Raw genomic sequence first — 16,759 nt, forward strand, 5'->3', positions numbered from 1 at the left:
CAGGGGATCAAATACAGTGGAACATCACTTAATGAGCATAATTCGTTCCAGAGTCTTATTCATAATGCAAAATACTCATTAAACAAAACAATTTTTCCTATAGAAATTAATGTAAAATACGATAATGCGTTCCACACCAAAAAAATGCTCAAATGTTTTATGTATAACGTTTACTCAAAAAAAATTGTACAATATACACTGTTAAAGAGCGTGAATCATCATTGTCTTTTCTTCTAGCGCGAAATGAACCATCCTGATATGAGAATTCGAGTTGCAAAAACAAAAAAAAAAAAAAAATTACAGCTAGTATGTTTAATAAATACTACAAACAATATGCCAAATTCTTGGATTATGTAAAGGCTATAATTAAATACTAGAAATTAATTACTTTGACTAGAGGTAGGCAGTTATGTTTCCATCTCATATTAAATTTAATAATTAAAAATAGTTAATTTTTAATTTAGACATTTCTAAAATTTAATTTGGAATCGGTCATTAAATTTAATGACCCAAGAATTTGGCATATCATTTGGCGTGTTTATTATATAACAGGCTATGGTTGTCGATGTTTATAAGTAATACGTGTTGAACACAAGTTTGGAAAAATATGTGATCGCAGGCAACACTAAGATGCTAGGGGAACGAGTGCTAAACACAGACCGATGGAGCATGCGCACAATTCAGGACTTCCCCTTTCCTCATCACTTGTTATGCGAAATATCGCTTGTTAAGCGAGGCAAATTTTTACAATTTGTTTCACTTGTTATGTGAAATACTCGTTGTGCGAAGTGCTCATTAAGCGAGGCAAATTTCTACTTGTTTCACTTGTTATGTGAAATACTCGTTGTCAATTGCTCATTGTAACAATTTGAAACAGTTGTATTAGTTATGCATATTATGAATTTGAGAGAAAAGTCTATAATATGCTTAATAATTTAACGTTGATAAAAAAGTTTTTGAAATTTCAACTTGGAACCTCACAGTTACCATTAACACACACAGTTTGTGGGTAGGTGTTAATCAACTGATTAAAAAAATAACAAAGTGTAAAAAATGATAAATAAATTTAATTTAAATTATGTTGTTTATTATTATTCATTAATAATAATAAACAACTAATTATTGCATAATAATTATAATTACATAAAACAACAATTTCTGATTTTTTTTCCAGTTTATTAATATTTTATAAAGTTTAGGAAATTTATTAAGGGATAAATTTAAATATATACCTTTTCACATGGATTATGCAGGATTTGTTAATGAATAATAAATACCGTATTTTACGGACTATAAGACGCATTTTAATTTTTAAGCAATTTTTTAAAAAAATACCTATAAGATGCACCTGAATTTTGGAGGCAATTTTTCTAAGAAAAAAAGTGCGTCTTATAGTCCGTAAAATACGGTAATAGCTTTTTTTCAAAACCATAAAGATTTATGGTTGTGGATTGAAACAAGAACTACTATTAATGGTTAATGTTACGTTATGTAACAGTTAATTAGGAAAAAATAACCAACTAAAAAGTTGAAGGAGTAACGTTGTGCATAGTAAGTCGAATGCTGTTTTATTTTGTCAGTTTGTGATATTGTAAGGGACATGCAGGTCAGGGAAAGTCATAGAATTTAAAACAAAAATTTGAATAGGAACCCTGTATATATAAAGCTGTCTTTATCTGTACTGTACATGTACAGATTTTCTACAATAACTATTTTATGATAGACATTGTCTTCAGTTTTTTTGAGGCTGTATGATCACTTAATATTTTGCAATCAATGCAATTTCTAGATTTTCAATCTGAAAAGCTATTGAGATAAATAAGACAGTTATAGAGACACATGTTTTACTTACAGATAATGATGATGTGTAATGGAAAAGATAGATTGATTAGCAGATTAGAATTATTGAAAAATAGAATTCAAACTGGATGATGACTTAAGGCATGATATAATATTTACAAAGATCAAATACTGTTAGTAGAGTTCAGTTTGTATACTGACAGAGATTTTAATAAAATTATTATACTGATTAATTGTCTTAAATGTGAATATTTTTTTTTTTTTTTTTTTTTTGAAATTAGTTATCTGTTTTATCAAATATTTTGCCATTCATAAGAATTTGTCATGTCTAAATTAGGTTTAAATAAAGATTGATATTAGTTACATATTTTTATTATTTACGTTTCTTGCACAAAACAATTGGATTGTTTATGAAAATTGGCAATTGATGTATTTTACCTAAATTAATTACTTTTTAGAGTTTGATAAAGCATTCATTGTTATACAATTTTTAAAAAAGTATGCATTCAAGTTATAACAAAGAAATAAAATGAAAAAGAGTAGAATAATAATTTAAAATGTTGTGTGTGATAAGATTGAGAACAATTTTTCTTTAGTCTTTTATTAAATACATTCCACTTGGTGGAATTTTTCCTTGTATTTTTCATGTCAGTTACAGTTTTTATTACTATTTGCATGTTTTCATAAAAATTCAAAAGCTTTTATTATAACTAAAGTGTTAGTAATAGCTAGAGTTGGGAAGTTAAGGTATTTCCTCCTTTTGTTGTTTGCACAGAGAATTGTTTTAAGTAATACAGGATGGTTCTTTATTAAGTTTACAATCATTTTGGGGGTGGTGTTAATTACTTTTTTCCTCCTTTTTACTGCTTAGCACTTTTTGATAATTTTTCCTTCTTTGTGCCTAAATTTGGTATCTTGTGTATTTTCTATTTTTATTTATAAATCTGTGATTATAAAAGTTAATAGATGGTTTTTGATATTTACCATACAGAATGCCTGTGTATTTGCAAGTACAAATGTTTTTCTGTTTGTAAACCATGAAACTGATGGATCAGATTTTGAAAGTGACTGATTCAAATTTTTTGTAATTTTTTTTCATGTTTTACATATTTTATGTATACTTTTAAGTGCAATAAAATAATTGATTTTCTTTTGTACATATTTAAGAGCACTTTTTCTTGAAAATTCATCACTCTTAAGCTCCCTTTTTAAAATAAAATTTACACTAACTTTCCAAGTACAGTAATAACTTCAAATATAACAAAATCTTAATAACAAAGTATAGTAAATTATGGGATGATTATAATAATGACATAACTGTTTTCAATTAATCCAAATTAATGTTATGCTTATGTTACAGGAAAAAGTCTCGTTCATCTTCAGGATCTTCATCTAGTTCAAATTCTTCTACTTCTTCAATTAAACAGGAAGGTAATTCTTCCAGATATAGAGCAGAGGTACCTGAGATTGTACATTTAAAAAAAGAACCTGTAAGTAAAATTTTTTGCTAGAAATTTTTTGTAGTTAGATTAAGTATATATTTATACTTACTTTCAAAAATGCTGAAATGCACATCTAATATTACTCAAATACATTGACTTGTTTAAATACATTGTATTTATTAAAACAGTCAGCCATCAATATTGATTTTGCTTGTAATCGATTTAAAATTCAATAGTTTCATTTTATAAAAACACTGGCCGTATAGTCATAGATTAAAATGTTGTATGAGGCACAAACTGACAAATCTGGTAAACAGTTACATAGTTGTTGATCAATTAAGAAATAAAGTATAAACCTCTTCTGACCTTTTTGTGAGGTTACTACAAGAGTGGTGCAGCTATCTCAAAGGCAGGTGTACGTAAACATACGGGTATCCCTCATTTGACGTGGTAGTTACGTTCTGAAAAAATGCCATGTTATGTGAATCCAGGCTATACGAAACAAAGGGCTAGTGGAAAACATTGAGTTAGGTTCTAAAAGTTAACAAAAGTATACTATTGTTTTTTGTTACTAAGAGAAATATGCCTATTAAAGCAATCATTGAAGAAACACCTACAGAATTTAATTATGTCTGAAGGCAATCATTTGAAAATTGTATTACATAGTCTATTTACTAAATTGCATTTGTTCTACATGATTTAATTTTTTTGCCAGAACATACATGTGTGTTCCACCCTGTATTATCATTAGGTTATTGTTCTTGGTGTATGGAAGTTCTAAGATGATTATAATAAGATTCTGTTACATTTTCAAAATGTAAATTTTCTCATTTTTTTTGAATGTTTTAATGATTTCTTTTCTGTACTATTCTTAGAGCTCTTTTTTTATTCTAGATGATGATAAAAATTTACTTTTTCAAGAAATATGTAATTTTCCTATTCTGTATTCGTCCTTAGATTAGAATAAGAAGTTTGTTGATGTTGCTAAATTAGAAATGCTTTATTTTGATGTTACACCTTTTTTTTAATTTTAAACTACCTCTGATGGCATTGCTTGGCTCACTCCTCCAAATTTATTAATTTTGTGATTAAATGACAAATGGTCATTATCAATATAATTTAAATTCCAATCAGAATCATAAAGGAGTCCATTCTGTTCTTCTTGTAAATTTTTGAGGATATTTTATTTGTTTTGTTTTTTTTTTTATTGTTAGAAGAATTGAGAAACAATATCATCCACAATATACTCATATATGCATAAAACACAAAATAAGGTCATACAAGTTAGTAACTTAATGCTAAAAAAATTCTAATTATTTCTTGTCAGTGCTTACAAAAAGAGATCATTAGAATTGAAAAACTCATTGATCTGCTAGAGTTGAAAATTTAATATATTTAAACTTGATAATTGTATAAAGTTGCAATATTATATATTGCAAAAATAATTAAATATCATTATTTTAAATGAAGAATTAAAAATTTAATAATCTTACAAAATATATGAAAAGAATATAGAGATTTAATGTAAATAATAGCCATTTCATTATGTTCAAGACAACAGTAAAATGATTTTGAAGTGAAACTGTAAAACAGAAGTAATATTCTTGCTCATTTAATTTAGTCTTTTTTCTGAAAAATTTTTGAATTTCATAGTTTTATTTTTGGAAAATATTAAACAATAAAGCATTCTGAATAGTAAACTAGATCCAATTTACATAGGATCATTATATTTATTATATTTTTTACAAATATTTGAAAATAAAATTTGCTTGAAGGAGTCTCCTAGACAAGAAAAAGAATCGTCAGTGGAAATATTACTGAAGAAAGATTCCGTACAGAGCAAGCGCCACTATCGTTCTCACGGCCACGGTGATTCGGAAAGCTCTTCCGAGGAAGAATCGCCAATAAGAAAAACTGTGCCGGGAAAAGGAAAGGTATTGCGATACATACAATTTTTTAAAATAAAGAAAAGTTTCTTCCAATTAAGATTGAATATTACATATATATATAATATAAGATTGAAGGTTATTTGTGTGATATGTTAAACATATTTCTTTTGCAAATTGAAACATTATTCTATTTCATCTTGCAAAATAAAAATGAATCAACAGTAACTCTAGGCAGATTATGTTTGCATTTATTAAAATCTTCATATTATTTATTATTTCTAAATAGAGAATGTTGAATAATAATAATAATATATTGTTTTTTGAAAAATTTCATTTGCTTACAGTAATTATATTTAAAATATACTGAAAATTTATAAGTAAATTATTTGAAAAAAATTTAACCTTAAAATTGGACATTAATAAAACACAGTGTGATCAGTTAAAACTGTTGTTAAAATTGATATTAATATAAAGATGACAAAACATTTTTATTTTTAAATATTTGTTTTACTTAAATAAAACTATTAGAGTTAGAAATTATTTAGTTATATACTTGCATATTATTGTGTTTTCTTTTGCATTAGTTTCTTGTTTGGCTTGTTTAAAGTTTAAAACTAGAATTTGTTTTACTATAAAGAAATTAATTTATAAACAATTTTATCTAACATTTTTAATTTATTTTTAAAAGTACTGTACCTTATCGTATTGCAAACTTAAATAGAAGCATTGCCAGAAATAAAATAATTATATTATATGAAAATACATATGATAAATTTGATCTGTAATTAAAGAAACTAAGATAAAAGAATTACAAGAAATATTTATATATAATTTAGTGGAATGATCGACAGAGGAGAAAACAAAAAGCGCATTCGTCGTCTTCATCCTCTCGTTCATCTTCGTCTCGTTCAGCCAGTCCTGTTGTTGGTAGAAAAAATCGTTCTAGTCCTCCTTATGGACATAGGTAAATTTATAATTTTATTTTCATTTTTTATTTGCATTCACAATATCTTAATTATAGTCAGAGATTGCTTTTTTAAATTTTGTTTAAAAATTTAGTTAGAAACCAATTCTAATTAATGAGCAGTAATTGTGTCAAAAAATTTACTTAATTTTTGAATATATTACATGTTAGTGTTTATTTTTTAATTGAACTGTGATAAATATTAGGTTTAAATTATCCAAAACCAAAAGGCTTATTTAATTAATCAATTTAAATAAAATTAGATATGCAAAGTTTTGGTATCTTGACCATTATGAAATCAGGGTTAATATAAAGAATACTGTTGATATAAAAGTTTGCGAAAACAAAATTTAAATATAATAAAAGTATATTAAATAAAAAAAAAGTAAAATATGAAAAAACGTTATAATTCATAGTTAATTAAAACGTAAATAGACTTTTTTTTGTAGACAGAGTGACGATATCAACTAATTTAGAACATTATTTTAAGAATATTGGTAAAAATGTTAGCAACGTTTTTTTTTAGAGCTTCACCACGTTGGAGGAATAGTCCTCAACGACAAAGATTTGCACGTTATTCGCCACAGAGACGCCGCTCACCTACACCTGAGAGACAAAAACGAATGCAGAGTCCAACTCCTGAAAGGTTTAGACATAGGCCATATGGAATGGATAGAAGATCACCAATGTATGAAAGAGAAAGGGACAGAAATGACAGAGATAGAGAAAGAATGAGAGATAGAGGTAATGATACATTTGTTTTCTAAAGTATTATAAAGACTGATACATTAAAATATGAAAATAAGATGATGTAAAGTTTCAAAGATTAGTTTAATTATGGTAGAAGTTAGTTAATCTGGTACTAACAGTACTTTCTTGGACCAAAATATCAGTCTCATGATAAATTTTGTTTGTTCTATAAAGTTTTCTTAATGAACTGCAAAATTATTATTTTGCAGTTCATGATTGTTTTCCTTTCCTATTCCAAAAGTTAATGTGTTCAAAATAACAAATATTTCACATAAAATTTTTATAAATCATTGTAAATTTTTACACTATCAGTTTAAAAACTTTAAACTTTCTCAAATTCATAAGAAGTCATTTCTACTTTGATGAATGTTGCAAAACATAAATGCATGCATTTACACAATTACATATTTTTAATAAACAAAATTATTAAAATTTCTATTTTTTGTCAGAAAGAATAAAACTGTTGATCAGAAAGCGTATATAATTTGTATGTTTACATTATTTTTTGTTCTGAATTTGAATGATATTTCGTGCAATTTTTAATTTTCAGAAAAATTAATCTAAATTATAAAGTAATAGTATTATAGTATTAAACTTCAATGTGACTTCAGGACGCCGACCGTCACCAATGTATCCAGAGAAAAGAAGATGGTCTCCTCGAGACGAACGGAGGCAATGGATGTACGACGATCATCGACAGAGAATTAATCCTAATTACGATAGGCAAGAATATGCATCGAGACATTGGCCTCCTCCTAGCCCGAGAGGTAGATATCATTCCCCGTCTCCAGAGATTCAGAGATTACCCGAAAGACGTCGTAATTCTCCTTCCTTTGGTTCTAATAATATGAAGTATGCAAGGTTAGTATGTTCAATCTTTCTTCATACTGTTTGTTATAATTTTTTAGTATGTAATTATTTGAATTGATTATTTTACAATTAGAATAAAAATGGACTTGGAAATATTGTTCTTATTGATTTTTAGAGAATATGTTGACTGTTGGTATAATTGGATGAAATGCTTCCTGACGCCATTCTCAATTAAGGAATGATAATCAACTTTTAACGTTTGTTTTTTGGCATAAACTTGTAATAAGGTTTTTTGAAAAAATAAGCAATTATGTGAATTATCTTGTAGATGGCATATGAAACAGAAAATTCTTAAGACTCTACAAAATAACTCTTTCAACTCGGACATGTTGATACATGCAGAATTTGTTGTTTACTGTATAGAACAAATGAAAGTTGTATTCACTAGTTACTTAGCACTCATCCTTTACATTTTCTGTAGTTACTGTCTTATAGAAAAGTTATCATATATCCAAAAATAATTATATAGTCTACATAATGCATATGCCTTTTCTACCAACCAATGACAATACAGTAGAGCATTGATTATCCGAATCAATTGGGGACTGTGGTTGTTAGAAAAATCGATTTTTCGGATAACCGATTATGTATGAAAAAATATATTATTAATATATCCCATATTGAAATTTTTCTCATTGTGTGCATTGCATTGCAGTGCTTTGCATTGAATTTTCATCGATGTTAAGCCTAATGAAAATTTTTATAATAATAATCGTGGCTATTGTATTGTTAAAAATTATTTCTTTATTTTATACAAACAAAATAAATATATTGAAAAATATAAAAACAAAAAAAATTATACTTTAGAAGTTAATCTAGTATCAAAAACGTTTGATTCAGCACGACACATGTCCCAACACAGTCCAACTGAACGCTTTTTGGTTGATTGGTGTTCAGATAATCGATGCTCTACTGTACTTTCAACATGTCATTCATTGCAAGTTATTATGGTTATGTTAAAAAGTATTGTTTTATCACATTAAATTCATCTTGAAATTATAATTTTAGATGCTTATAAAATACAGTGAAGAGCAATTGAATTAGGGATAGCTGGCGTTATGAAAATTTTGAGTTGTGTGTAAGCATGAAAGTGATTTGCAGATGAGGTAAGTAGCAGTTTAACAAGATAAGGAGTGTTGCTAATGGTATCAGTGATATTCAGAAGCAAAATGGGTAAGAGTAAAGATCTAAGCGCATTTGATCGTGGACAAATTGTCAGGGCCCGACGAATGGGTTACTCCATTTCGGAAGTAGTGGAAACACTGGGATTTTCATGCACCAATGTGTCGAGGATGTACTGTGAGTACGTCAATTCCGGTAAAACCATCACTGCCACGATGAACTGCTGCAGACAATAGTGTGTGGATGAGTGAGGTTGGCGGCAGCTAGCCAGCATTGTAACAGCAGATAGACGGGCCACAGTGCAACAGATTACTTGTCGATTTAACGCTGGTGCGCAGCAAGGTGTAAGCTGTCAAACCATACAAAGCCATCTCCTCTCAATGGGGTACAGGAGTCGTTGTCCTACGAGAGTCCCCTGCTGACTGCACAAAACAGGGCGGAACAATTAGCATGGGCATGGGAACATCGCCAATGGACCGTCGAGATGTGGAAAAATGTTGCCTGGAGTGATGAGTCGAGATTCATTTTGGTACATGCTGATGATAGAGTACATGTATGCTGTAAACCACATGAAGCAATGGATCCTTCCTGCCAGCAGGGGACTCTTCAAGCTGGCGGAGGTGGCATTCTTGTGTGGGGACTGTTCACATAGACTGAAATGAGACCCCTGGTACGTATGACAGCATCGCTGACAGGTGAACGTTACTGGGATATCCTTGAGGAGCATCTGCTCCAGTTTGTTCGTTCTCGACAGCCCACTACAGAGAGATTGTCTTTAAACAAGACAATGCACTGTGCCATTGCTCCCGAATTGTATCAGAATGGTTGGATAAACATTCCAAAAATCTGCACATGCTTTTCTGGTCGTCACGGTCACCTGATCTCAATCCAATTGAGCAGATCTGGCATGCCATTGAAAGAGATGTTTGAGGCTCTGACCACTTTCCATCTAATCGTCGTGATTTGTGGGAGATTATTGAGGATCATGGATAGGTATGGCTTCCCATCGCTTCCAGTGTTTTGTGGAGTCCATGCCAAGACGAATCGCAGCCATCATCAAGGCGAAAGGTGGTGCTACACGCTATTAGACAGGTATCCCTTATTCAATTGCTCTTCAGTGTATATTCAATAATAATTATAAATAATTTTAAATGTTACAATTTTTTGTAATTTAAATATTTATAATTTTAAATATTGTATTTAATTCTGTTGGTTTTCTAACATTCCATTCTCAAACTTTTTGTGTAATAGCTGAAGATGACATAAAGCAAGTCAAAACATTTGCTTTAATAAACAAATTTTGACTTTCAGATAAAAAGCTGTTTGTTTTCGGCTTTGTAAAGTGGTGTTAGTTTTCTCTGAATTTCTTAATTTAGAAAAGAAAATTAAACATACCAATTTCAATTTTCTTTTCGTTAATTTTTCCGTTTGATGGCGAGATTATTATTAATCAAATTGAAGACAAGTCTGCCCAAAGGGGCCACCATTTATTTTGCGTTCCAGGCTAAAAACATACACATTCATGGCGACAGGCCTTCCTTTTTAGGCTTCATGTCGCCAGTAGTAAAAAAGTCCTTTAAAAAAACACAAACATCCAATTAAAAGGAGTCGGTGACACTCGGACGTCTTACTTTTCAACCATCCGGCCAGTGAAGGTGTTTCCGCTTTTTATTTGCTGGACAGGCACTGGACTCTTTTACTACTGGCGACATGAAGCCTAAAAAGGAAGGCCTGTCGCCATGAATGTGTGTGTTTTTAGCCTGGAACGCAAAATAAATAATGGCCCCTTTGGGCAGACTTGTCTTCAATTTGATTAATTCAATTTTCTTACTAAAGTAACTTTTTTATTGACATGACAAAACACATACTATACTATGTTTTGATTGTCTATTTGTGATGTATGATCTGATCTTAGCTTATGAGATGGAGACAGGCCAGGAAATTAAACAATAAATAGTAGCTGTGAACGCAAGGTTGGCACCTCCTTGACACCTTGTCACGACTGACACCATCGTGTCAGCCGGGCACAGAAATCTCGATGGCCATTGCATTAGTTATCAAACGAGCGGGCTTCCGGAACAAGTTCATGGTCATTTCAGAAGCTTAGCACAATTGCTAAAGGGAGAGGGATAATAGAGAGATAAACCTAACGCGACCCTGTCTGAGAAAGAGAGCTCACAGTAAGTTTGCGAGATGATAAATACCTTAAAACACTCATAAGTCCTAGTCATATCGTTGCACAAATTGAGGAAAGGTTGTCAACTCAGTTTGGAGGGTAATCCTTTTTTTTCTTGGCTTCTTGGGAAGTGACAAGTGGCAATGGCTAAAACATCAGTTCAGAACACACACACTTAGGAAAAATGGTTGATGACGACTGCTCTGGCTTGTTGTCACCCCCTCATTTTTATTAGGGTTTGTCCCGGGTTTTTTCCATGACTTCGTTAGGAGGTTTAGTACATTCTGGCCAATAGTCAAATTTTCACTCATTGATTATGGGTGACACATTTGATGTGTCATCTTCAACAAGGAAATAAGTCTGTGGGAAATAGTTTAATTATCTTTGACGATTTTAGCAAAACAACTTTAACGAAAAACTAAATCAAACAAAAATTTCTTCACCAAATTTGGCTCTCACATAGCAGTAGCACAATAGTTCAATTTATTATTGTTGGGATTACTTTTCAGTTTCATTTTTTAAACTTATATCAATCTCTGTTCAATATTAAGTTATTAATAAAACCATATTTTTAATGTAAAAAGAACAAAAATAAATAAATATTTTACTACTGGTTTGTTTAAAATTAGTACATTTTAACTTTAGAAATTACTAGCAGACTGACAGTATTGTGTTGTCAGGTTAAAAAAGCAAATAGACATTTTTAATACATTTCCAATTAGTTAATGTTGACACAAGAATTGTCTAAATAGCTTGGCAATTTTACAAAACTATACATTATATGTTTAAAAACTAAACATCATAAAAAAACAACTATCTGAATAAACAGTCACACCATGATGACCGTTTCACTCACATAAAACTTAGTCCACTTTTGACATTTCTCTGTAGGCTTCTAGAAGGATGACATGGCTGCCTTGAGGACATGCACGTTGTTCTAAAATTTGCAACTTCAGAGACTGATGGATTTTTAAAAGATTTTTGAAAAACTGTGTGTGTCATTACAATACAAGTTTGATTTTATAATCATTTCTTGTTGTTTGTGAATTTTATTTTAAAGAAGTTTTACATTAAGAACAAATAATTGTTATTTAGAAAGTAGATCTGGTCCTTTATTACTGTCTCTAACATTTACACAAATGTACTAATTTGCATCCTAGACAGTATTTGTCAGAGGTTAGATAGATTCAAAATGATAGTAGAAATTTATATTCCTAGCTTAAACTTCATCACAAGAAACTTCTTAAAAAAATTAAAATGAAATAGAAATTGACACTATAGCTTTCCTTGATTTTGACAATAAGAAACATGTTAAAATAACATATGTATATTAAAAAAAATAATGAGTTAAAATTATTGTGACAGCCTCACAATGCCAGGCTGCAGTTTTTAATAATCATCTTTCTTTATTTAATTTAAAGCATATGTTCTTGATCTCAAATTAGTAGTGTCTTGTCCCTGTGCATCATACTTTTCAAAAGTGTGAAAAGCACAGAAGTCAAGATTAATCATTAATACAACTTCTGTGCATTAATAATCTTTGCTTATATGCCAAATTAATATGATTTACATTTAAATGTCAAAAATTTTTATACATCTTACATAATTAACATTAAAAATTCTTGCATTAGTGTTTTGAGTCCATGTAGTATGAATGGAATATAATCATTGATATTCATTTCATTAAAGACACTTTAAATATACTTATTTTCCCATGAATTTTTAGAATGTTTAAAAGGGGAGAAAGGTTTTGTCAAATTAATTCAAAACTATTTCAAAATTAAAATATGGTCAGTATTTCTAACTTGATTTTATTTTATTTTAGAAGTAGGTCTCCTCCTCCTCCTAAACCGAAACGGAAACCGAAGTCCCCTTCACAGTCTCCTTCTCCTCCTCCTCCTCCTCCTCCAAAACAAAGTGATACCAAAAGAAGGAAGTCATCTCAAGAATCATCCATCTCTCCACCAGATGAATTTGATAAAAGAAAGAAAAGAAAAACTAGAGAAGTCTCAGTTTCTCCTAGGTCAAAGGTATCATTTTAAAAAATAATAAAGACCCATGTATCTAGATTGTCTATTTGGTGGTTGCTCTATTTAGGGTTTTGCACATGTTTTCTTAAATTTGTAAGCGACTGAAACAAAAATCTGTTCGTTTTAAATGATTAGATATGATAAATTTTTGAAACCTTAATGGTTTACTAGTAATTTTTAAATTTTGACTCCAGAAGAGGTACAACGTGGGGTCAAATTCCCTTTGTTATATTTTGAAAAGCAACAGTTTTGCTACCTGAAAATAATAAAAAATAGAACACGCTGTAATTTTTAAGTTGCCAGTGCAAGTGCTGGCATTCCAATAAATGTGTTGTGTGTTGCCAACTGAAAGTTGCTCAACTAAAATTACTATTGCATTTTTTGCATTGTGAGTAAAAGGTAAATGATGTAAACTACTTTACAGTTTAAATAAAAACATTTAACACTTTTCTGTCTTTAATAAATAAAAATATATGTGAAAGTGTATACAAATAAATATTTGGCTTTTAAAAAACTTTTTACCTGTCTACCTATTTTTCAAATCTAGCAAGTAAAAATTATCAAATTATAGGTACACTTACCAATGCATTTTTCACTAATTATCAGTTAAAAAATCTACTGGTAATGCATCCCTAGTCAGGATATTTGTTAAATTTATTTCAATTGCTGTTTGAGTTTTCTAAATTTAAATAATTTTGTTATTATGATAATAGGCTTTTGAATTAAAAACTTAATTAGCTCAATTCTAATGTACTAATATTTAGGGGGGGGGAATATTTTTATGTATGTGTGTGTGAAGTGTGTTTGAAATTGGAAAATCAAAATTTATTATTGTTGAATGGGCATAATTATTAAAAAATAAGCAGTTTTTTAAAAGCTTGCTGTTAGGAGTTTTTCTGATAATTTGTTTTTGTAGGTTGAATATTCTGCTTCACCAACTGAACAAAAATCGGAAGAATTATCATCGTCGTCGTCACCCGATCATACGGAAGAAAAACATAAGTTATCCAAGAAAGTGACTAATTGGGACCACTCCGTTGAAAAGGTACCGTTTAAGTACTGTTATAGTAATTGAAAATTTAAATAAAAGGTATAATTATCAATAATATGACCAAAATAAATTCTGTTCAAAATCACAGGATAAACTAACTACGAAAAAAGGAGTGAAGCAAGTAATGGAAGTTGACGTAAATGAAAATCAAGAGGAATCGGATGACATGAACAAAATGTACGATGTAAATTTGCCACCAGATCTCGATAAAAGAAGAGAAATGGAGCAAAAGAGGAGTGAATCGCCCGTTCTTGTAGTAGAACATAAAGAAAAGAAACGAAAATTAAAGAAGAGTGGTTCCGAAAGTAGCGAGGTAAATCTCATTAAATCGATATTGGCCAATTATCTAACGTTAAAAATAAATATTGAAGCGAAACGATTGCGGGATTAGATCGGGCTTTATTACTGTTACTATTAACAATTAAATGCTAAGTAATTTAGCCTAGAGTAGGCGTTAAATTTTATTAAATTTAATGAGAGATGGCATTTAACGCCTACCTCTAGGCAAAATTACTTAGCATTTAATTATTAATAGTAACAGTAATAAAGCCCGATCTAATCCCGCAATCGCGTGGCTTTAATATAACTATTATGGGGCTTACAGAATTTATATTTATATCTAAATATTAAAAATTTCAATATTTAGAAGAAATCATAACTAATGTTTTTGACAAAATTGAAAACTAATATATTTAAAGGTTTTTCGGGCGTCTAACACCTGCAGGTGCATTTCCTACAGAAAGTCCTCCCGAGAGGAACCCGTCCCAGCGTGGCATCACCTTTATCTTATCGATTTATCCAGCCGTGCCATATTTTGTTAAAATTTATTTTAAAAGTATAGTTATAAATTTTATTGTATATATTCATCATAACAATTGGGCGCGAGATCGACGGTATTTCTATGATTATTTTATAATATTGGATATAGTCTTAGGTTACTCTTATCTAATGTATGTAAAAAAAAAGTTTTTGTCGTCAGGTGGTGCAGTCCGACGTGGAGAGTCCCAAAAAGAAAAAGAAAAAACATAAGAAACATAAAAAGCACAAGAAGCACAAGAAACACAAGAAAGTTAAGAAGGAAGAAGAGGTAAATTATTATATCGGTCGATTAGTATACAACAGAATGCGGTTAGAAAGGCAGACGGGCGTTAAAATGTAGTTTTTCAAATTAGAGCGAAGGAAAATAACGACTCTTGCAAATTATTAACAAATTTTATATTCGAATTATTGTTCATAGACGACTAAGCCGTCGGCCTACCCGGTTTTGCTGTCCGTCTCTTAAATTAAGTTGAATACGTCCAGGTTATTTTCACCAATATAACGATTATTATAGTAATATATAGATCGGCCTCGCAAGGAAAGTTTTAAAGAATTAGACTAAAAGATAATTTGACCGGGCACGACAAGATGAGATATATAATAAAATGGAAGGCGCGGTTTAGGAGGCGGAGAGAAGTAAAGGAAACGAAAGAATAAGAACAAAAGGTCTTTTTATTAAGACTTTCCTTTTGCCTGTATTATTGGGGTTTTTTTCTGCATCACTCCTTAATAAAAGCGGAAGAAAAGACACGGTGCGAACGAAGGAAATTAGTGCATTCTGGACGTATTCCGTCCAACTCTCGGTGGCGACGTCGACACGAGAGGAGGGCATCCGAAACCGATAACGGAACGGAGAATAGGCCAGAAATTGGTGGGGACAAAACGAACGCTAGGTAATTGCATTTCGTGCCAGGAGAATAGGAGATAAAGACTGTTTTATTTGCAGGCATCGGAAACGGACGAGGAGAACATGGAGGAGCTGGAGAGAAAGCTGCGCGAGCGCGCCTTGCAGTCGATGATGACCAAGGTTCAAGTTGCTCAAGAAGCGGGAACGTCCGAAGACAAAAACTAACGGAACTTTCTCGTTCCCCACTTGACCGTATTCGTAAGTTACCTGCGGAAAGAAGAGTGGGCCGGCCACGGACGCCCAAAGAGCAACCGGAACATTTCCCTGCCGATTTTTTAATGCCATTAAAATAAAGTTTGTTTGAGAAAAGAGAGAACGGATCCACCCCGTACCCCACGCGTTTCCTTTGCCGCCGGGTCGTCCGGCCTCTTGCTTTTCCTCCCTCCGCCCCGTTACCTTTCTAGGTTTTTATCCGGTTCCGGGTCTTAGAGAGGCGCGGAGTGGCGGCCATCCGGGTGGGATTTCGGTAGGGGCCGGGAAGGAAGAATTTCACGCCGACGGAAAATTCCTTAAATCGCAAATATCAATATATATATATATATAATTGTACGGGCGTCGTCATCTAGTGCCTTATAACGCCCGGACGGCACTGGGCTTTTAGTACGGAAATTCGTCTTCGGCGGTACGTGTGGTGATTTACGATTGCAGTGTGTATATAAACATTGTCTACTCGTCGTCTCATGTAACGACATCGGCAAATAGTTATCGTCAATAAAATCCTGTCTCCATTTTGTCGTCTCCCTTCTCACTCGGGGCGCGGAGCCTCTAACGCCTAAACGGAAGTGGGTCGGTCCCGGAAGCCACGTAAGTTTAAGCGGACCCGCCCGCACTCTGGCGTCGAGTGCGAAATCCTTCCTCCGACGCCCTATTTTCTTTGGTTGAAATTTGAATAAAGTGTAAAGGAAGAATCTTTTTTAAGTTGGCCGTTTTCTCCATCGA

General features: G+C 31.3%; 1 protein-coding gene across 5 annotated transcripts in view; it reads left to right on the forward strand.

Annotated features, from left to right (window-relative positions):
• Nucleotides 1-16,548, forward strand: part of LOC136990716 (serine/arginine repetitive matrix protein 1-like) — a 97,253-nt gene extending 80,705 nt beyond the window's left edge. For all 5 annotated transcript variants that reach the window (XM_067289132.1, XM_067289133.1, XM_067289134.1 and 2 more), the window contains 10 exons: nucleotides 3,161-3,290; nucleotides 5,018-5,176; nucleotides 5,968-6,095; nucleotides 6,622-6,839; nucleotides 7,457-7,706; nucleotides 12,839-13,043; nucleotides 13,960-14,088; nucleotides 14,183-14,407; nucleotides 15,074-15,181; nucleotides 15,860-16,548. In XM_067289132.1, the coding sequence (XP_067145233.1) occupies nucleotides 3,161-3,290; nucleotides 5,018-5,176; nucleotides 5,968-6,095; nucleotides 6,622-6,839; nucleotides 7,457-7,706; nucleotides 12,839-13,043; nucleotides 13,960-14,088; nucleotides 14,183-14,407; nucleotides 15,074-15,181; nucleotides 15,860-15,985 (1,678 nt within the window). In that variant the 3' untranslated portion in view covers nucleotides 15,986-16,548. The remainder of the gene's footprint in view (nucleotides 1-3,160; nucleotides 3,291-5,017; nucleotides 5,177-5,967; nucleotides 6,096-6,621; nucleotides 6,840-7,456; nucleotides 7,707-12,838; nucleotides 13,044-13,959; nucleotides 14,089-14,182; nucleotides 14,408-15,073; nucleotides 15,182-15,859) is intronic.
• The last annotated feature ends 211 nt before the right edge of the window (nucleotides 16,549-16,759 follow it).

This window comes from Centruroides vittatus, unplaced genomic scaffold (genome assembly GCF_030686945.1).
Source record: "Centruroides vittatus isolate TY-2023 unplaced genomic scaffold, ASM3068694v2 contig_134, whole genome shotgun sequence".
In the NCBI taxonomy this organism is placed as follows: domain Eukaryota; kingdom Metazoa; phylum Arthropoda; class Arachnida; order Scorpiones; family Buthidae; genus Centruroides; species Centruroides vittatus.